The sequence below is a fragment of the Puccinia triticina genome, chromosome 2A (assembly GCF_026914185.1).
Source record: "Puccinia triticina chromosome 2A, complete sequence".
In the NCBI taxonomy this organism is placed as follows: Eukaryota; Fungi; Basidiomycota; class Pucciniomycetes; order Pucciniales; family Pucciniaceae; genus Puccinia; species Puccinia triticina.
Genome location: NC_070559.1, coordinates 6973546 through 6980214, shown reverse-complemented (window position 1 = coordinate 6980214; position 6669 = coordinate 6973546). Strand labels below are relative to the sequence as shown.

General features: G+C 43.9%; 1 protein-coding gene across 1 annotated transcript; it reads right to left on the bottom strand.

Annotated features, from left to right (window-relative positions):
• Positions 1 to 2699: 2699 nt before the first annotated feature.
• PtA15_2A741 (uncharacterized protein) lies at positions 2700 to 6669 on the bottom strand (the record flags this gene model as incomplete). Its single annotated transcript, XM_053166793.1, has 11 exons — positions 2700 to 2739; positions 2837 to 2862; positions 2940 to 2989; positions 3056 to 3154; positions 3237 to 3360; positions 3472 to 3525; positions 3589 to 4029; positions 4108 to 5732; positions 5827 to 6079; positions 6174 to 6370; positions 6459 to 6669. The coding sequence occupies 11 exons, from the start codon at positions 6667 to 6669 to the stop codon at positions 2700 to 2702; spliced, it is 3120 nt and encodes a 1039-aa protein (XP_053017979.1).

Below are 6669 nucleotides of genomic sequence, written 5' to 3'. Positions count from 1 at the left end.
TGCTAAGTTTGATTCAAGATTGGTTGACAGTAATCCTTGAAAAAGGCTTGTGTAATACCACAAGCTTGCTGGGAGTTCTCACATGCCCTCTTCTTGCAGTTTCTTAACTTTTTCTTTCAGTGTTGTTGTCCCAATTTTTGGAAGTTGTTTTCCCAAATTTATTGCCAGGCCTCCAATTATAGTATGAGTTTGGCCAGTGTTGCCTGATGATTCACCTCTCTGCCCAGGTAGGTTTCATAGCTTGCCCTCTTGGGCGGAGGGATTCAATCTTTTGTTTTCAAATCAAATTTTTCAAATCACTGGCTGGCAGGTTGCTTTGGGGCCTCTGGAGTCCCTATGTATGCCAAACTCAAAGGGCTGTTCAGCCTTGCACAGGACCCTTTGCTTCAGCAATTTTATTCAACACATAGCATGCCAATCTCTTCTGTCTTCAGACCTTTCACCAAGGAGTGAAATAGGCTTGCCAAGGTCTTGTAGTCTGACTCAAATCACAACCTTGGTTTTGGGCACCGCAAGTTACCTCAATCGGGTGGCCCAGTTGGGAAAAAGCTGCATGTTCTGCCGGGGTTTGTGCTTGGTTTGGGTCATTTGGATGAAACTGCTTGGTGACCACATTGTTGAAATTGACTTCCACAGTTGAAGATTGATTTACAAAGTGTTTTGGATGGATGTGATCCTGAAGGAGAGTCAGGTGGCTGCGGGACGCTAAGTGAGAGCAAGATCATCCTCCTAAACTTAAATAGCAATTGCTTTCCTTGATTCCTCATTAGATTGAAAAACTTTCTCTTAAAGTGATCTGATGCTGGGTTCAATCCAAATGGAACCCCAAAGATCTGGAAAAGAACAGAATCACTCAACACATCAATCAACATCAGGCCTTGTTTGGAGCCAATATAATTGCACAATATGACATGGATTGTTGTGACATTGATCATGTTTTGGCAGGCATGATCAGATGTCACATACGTTCACTGTGAAAAAAACTCAAGAAACTGCTGCCAGTTGCCATGCAATATTACAAAGGCACAGTGGATGTGAAGTAAAAAAACTCACTGGATTGGAGGACTTCCCATGCAATCTGGGACCCCCGCAGACCTTTATGGTTAGGGTGTTCAAAGTTGACTTTCATAAAATCATAACACCATAAAATCATAAAATTCTAAGCTGAAAAAAATATGTACACCCAAATACTCCAATTAGAGCAGCATTTCTAAAGTGGTACATATAAAATCATCATTTGAAATTTTTCTGATTTCTTGATTTTGTGCAATGGTGAAACACATGCAACACAATGTGATATTGCACATTTATCGGTATCACATTGTTGTGGCAATGCACCATATTGCTAACCTGCTGTATCGCATCGCAAAACCAATGCATGGCATCGCTTGATAGAAACAGCGGGTGGGAAAACCTCACATCGCATTGTAGAGATGATGCAATGCAATGCGACCCATATATGCGCAGATAGACCAATAAATATTGGTGTTGCATCTATTGGCATTGCATCGGTCAAACCAATGCACATCCAACAAAAAGCCTGCATCGCAATGCTCAAGTGATGCACTTTGAACAATGCATACCACATTGGCCTTCCAAGACGATGTGATTCAATGCACAGTATCGGGCGGTATCGTCGATGCAATATGGCCCAATATCGATGCGCGCATCATATCTGTTTCACCATTGTTTTATGTAATGAAAATTTGATGATTTCAACTTTGAAGACCTTAAGTGTTCAAAATTGCATATGTCACGGTTTACATAGAATCATAAAGTCAATTTTGGCTGGGAGATGTCAGCGTGCATAAAACTTAAAGTGACATCTCCCAGCCAAAATTGCAGTTCATGATTTTATGTAAAAAAATATTATGCAATTTTGAACACCATTGTTGGTTTAGACCCAAAAAGTTGAGATTTTTGCAGGGAAATCTAGGCCCTGTTTGGAGCCAATATAAATATAGGTGATATAATCATTTGTAAATTCAATAAAAAATACAAAAATCAACATAAAGAATCCAATTTTTTTTGTAGGAAACCTACAGTACTGGTCTCATCAACTATGAAGTCAGATTTAACTGATTCAGCCATCTTCAGCATCATAATACCATTATATTGCTTTGTTTTGGCCAAAAGCAATATAATGGTACTACAGTACTGAATATGGCTGAATCAGTTGAATCTGACTTCATAATTGAAGAGATGAGTATTGTAGGTTGCCTAGAAAAAATATTTGGAGGCTTTATGTTGAATTTCGTAGTTTTCATTGAATCAACCAATGATTATATCACCTATATTTATATCGGCTCCAAACAAAGCCCTAGCTTTTTTGGCTCTAGATCACTTCTTGGAGGCCTGCAGATCTTGACAGCAATTCACCCATCATATCAGCTCCAAAGAAGGCCTTCAGTACAATCCATGTGTGAAAAAAGAGTCTCAACTTCAAATGAATGATAAATTTCTTTCAGAACAAAAAAGAAAAAAGAAACCAGATACATGTGTTTACTACCATATGTATGTAATACAATGTATGTTAGCAAAACCTTGGTGACTTCATTATTCTTTGTAGATACCCTCCTGAATATAGTTTGATGACAATCATGATAACAAAAAAATGACCTAATATATACGAGAAAAAGATTCTTGGAGGGGATGAGGGCTTATTTATGTATGAGTATTCAAGAATGGAAAGAAATGTTTTACATCCATAAAGAAAACCCCGATTTCTCTTCTTCCTCCCTTTTGTCATATTTAGAAAAAAGAAGACAAAAAAAGCACATTATTTTTTCTTTCTGATCTATATGTGAATGTTACGAGTGATGCGAAGAATATTTACACGTTAAACGCTTGGTCAAGGAATTGCTGTATAACAAAACAGAGGAGGAGGATTGGGTTAGCAATGGAGAATGAGTGGAAGGAAAAGCAAGAGCCAGACTGACTTGAATTTCTTGTTTGTGGATCTTCTTGGAGCCAGTAGCCACGGAAGCGTCTGAAACCAACAAACAATCATGAGCAAGGTCGAAACATAGTAGCGTCTGTAGATAGTTCCACTTACATGGGGGTCTACCAGCGTATAAAACTTTCTTTCCGGCATGGTTTTCCGTTTGGTTCATCACATTTTCCAATCGAGGGGCTAGGTACGAGTATGCACCGCCTGAGACATAAGAATTTAGTCGAATTGATAGGGTTGACTGTCAGCATCACCACAATAAATTCTTGGGAACATATCAACTGACTATTGATAGGTTCTTCCTGACAATACATCACATCACTGTTTGGATAAGTCTCGAGAGCCTTAACGATTTCGTAATATGGCACTGGAGATAGCTGTTCGAGTCGAGTGATGGCTACATTGTTAATCTACAAAGCCAGATGGCACGAGGCGGGGCGAGACAAAGCAGGAAAGTCAATCGAGGGGAACATGGTTGTGATCCGACTGTCTCCGTTTGAAGGAAACTCGACTCGACTTACGTTTCGTTTCTCGCGTTCTTGGACCAATGTGTAATAGACTTGACCGGAGCAGAACTGCATATAAAACGCCATAAGCTGCATGAACTGACCATTTTAGGCAATGACAAAAGACTCAACTATGTGACGTTTGACTTGATGATTATCGACCATACCAGAGAAGCCAGGCTCAGGCAACAAAGGAATGAAAAATGTACCCGGCTCCATTTCGCTGATCGATGACTTGGCCAAGGGGTGTCGCAACAACGATTTCGAGAAGAAGACGATCAACGGTTTCCGGAAGTCGCGATGGATTTGTCTCCTCAAGACATGGAAATAGTTCGAAGGAGTCGTGCAGTAAACCAATTGCATGTTGCAATCTTGATGGATTCGCTGGGCTTTCTCCGGCGTCGGGAATTTGAACGGGTCGTCGTCGCAGAGCTGTAAGAATCTTTCGATACGGGCACTCGAATGTTCTGGTCCTTGTCCATCGTATCCATGGGGTAAGGACATCACCAATCCAGTTCTCTGTAACCATTTTCGTTCTCCGGAACAAATGAACTGATCAATGATACATTGGGCCTACAAATCACATGTTTTTGGGAAATTATCATCAGCTTGGACTGGGATTCAGGGTTATCGAGGTATTAGCTAACTGACGTTATTGGCAAAGTCGCCGAATTGGGCCTCCCACATGGTAAGTAGATGAGGATCAACCAACGAGTATCCCAACTCAAATCCTAGAGCTCCAAACTCGGACAAGGACGAATTGCAAATTGTGAAGGGGCCAACAGGATCGGATCCCTCGGGTTTGAGGTTACTCAACGGGATGTAATTTTCGTTCGTGTTCTGGTCATGCAAGACGGCATGTCTCTGAGAAAAGGTACCACGTTCGACATCTTGACCCGAAACCCTGACATGATTACCTTCCAATAACAGTGAGCCAAAGGCCAAGGCTTCGGCAGTCGACCAATCGATCTGGTCACCCTCCGCAATCGTTTTTCCTCGGGTCTTGAGAATTCTTCCGAGATTCTTGTGGACCTCAAAGTTCTCTGGCCATCCTCCAGAGATCGTTTCGCCAATTTTGTTCATCACACTCCTTTCTACTCCCGTAGGTCGGGCCTCGAGAATATTTTCTTTGAGTTCCTTAGGAGATGGGAAACCGTCCCATGAGCTCGAAAGCCACTCGCGCGACGTGGGGTTGTAATGTTGACTGCCCTCGTACGCCTTCTCCATCATGCCCCATACCCATTCTTTGTGATTGTTGATCTCCTGCTCAGAAAAGCTCCCTTCTTTTATCAGGTGATCGGTGTAGATTTTCAGGGTAGATGGCTGTTTGCCAATGGCTTGGTACATCTTCGGCTGTGTAAAGCTGGGCTGATCAGTCTCGTTGTGCCCGTGGCGACGGTAGCAGACAATGTCAACGACGACATCTTTCTTGAACGCGGCTCTCCAGTCAGCAGCAAGTTGACAGACGAAGGTAACAGCCTCGACATCGTCACCATTAACGTGGAAGATAGGCGCATCGATGGATTTAGCGATATCTGTGCAGTAGGGGGTCGAGCGGCCTTGCCGAGGATCAGTGGTAAAGCCGATCTGGTTGTTGATCACCAAGTGGACTGTGCCACCAGTTCCAAAATGAGGCAAATCGTGGAAACCCATGGTCTCGTAGACCACACCTTGACCAGCGAAGGCTGCGTCACCATGTAACAAGATGCCCATGGCGTGGTCAGTCGATCCTTCGCCATCGAAGTGCTGCAGGGCTTTGGTCTTGCCTAGCACGACGGGGTCTTCGGCTTCAAGATGAGAAGGGTTGGCAACTAGAGAAAGCGCCACTTTCTTTCCGGAAGGCGTCGGGCGAACGTAGTTGGCACCAAGATGATATTTGACATCACCTCCACCGTCTTCAGACGCATCAGCTGAGCCGGCGAATTCGTTAAAGATCGCCTCCATGGGCTTCCTTACCACGTTTGACAAGACGTTCAGTCTGCCACGATGGGGCATACCAATGACGATACTCTTGACGCCTGCGTCAACCGATCGATCGATCAAAGCCTTCATACCTGGAATCAGACTTTCGCCACCCTCGAGTCCGAACCTCTTCTCGTTAGGGTGTTTTGAGGCTACGAATCGTTCAAATGAATCAGACCAGATCAACCGATCAAGAATCATCCGTTTCTCTTCTAATGAGTAGCTCCATGGGACCGGTAGTTCCACTCGCTCTCTGATCCAGTCGCACTCCTTGCGATCGGGTAAGTGAACGTATTGTAAGCCGATGTGACCGCCTATGATGCAAAGGTGGTTGTAAGTCCAATGAAATCCTTCCGCAGCCCTAAATGTGCTCACTGGCAGAAAGGAGATGAGGATTTCAATGCTTACAGTAAATTCGGTTGCAAGCGTCGATAATTTCCCTCAATTTCATTTTTTCACGATCTTTGGTGTGAAAGAGAGGCAGAATACCAGGGCCGAGTGAGAACTCTTTATCGTAATCGGTGTTTTCATCGAAGCCGTAGTGCTTCAGGTCCATTTCAGGCGGTCTGAGAGTCTCAAGATCGGCCTCCGATAGATTCAAAGGGTCAAGTTTGGCGATGTGGTGTCCTCTGACTTGGTAGGCTCGAACCAAAAGTTGAATCTATAAGATATGTGAAAGAAGACGCACACGTCAGATTGTAATGGGTCAAATGTGAAATTCAGAAGGATGTACATAAGGAAAGCCAAGTGCTGACTTTCATGTGGTCTTCTACCTCACCGCCGGAGCCAGGCATTGCCAACATTGGGGCCCCGCCAGCAGGCTGAGGCATGCTCACGAGCCCAGGAGGAGGTCGGAATGCCAACTCGGAAGGCAATCCTTTTTCCAAGCCAGAGAAATAGACGTTCCAGGATGCGTGCACCGAACTTGGATCTTTCCTCCACATTCGATACACTATATTCGATCACAAAGATACATCATGATCAGCCTGTGCAGCAGGAACGAAGGGAAGCTCTGCGATAAGATTCTGAATGAGGCTGACTCTCTTCGATGTAATAGCTGTTATTTGAATTGACGAATCCATCGACAGGGGAAGGTGCTTTCCGAAGTACTTGATCGTTGGTAGCCGTTGCGAGTTGGCGTAAGTTCTGAGAAGATTTTGTGAATCGTGAAGTGAGACGATTTGAGGGTGTTAATGAGTTGGAGAGGAACCTCGGAGCGGATGTGAGTTTATTGAGATTGAGACGATGCAT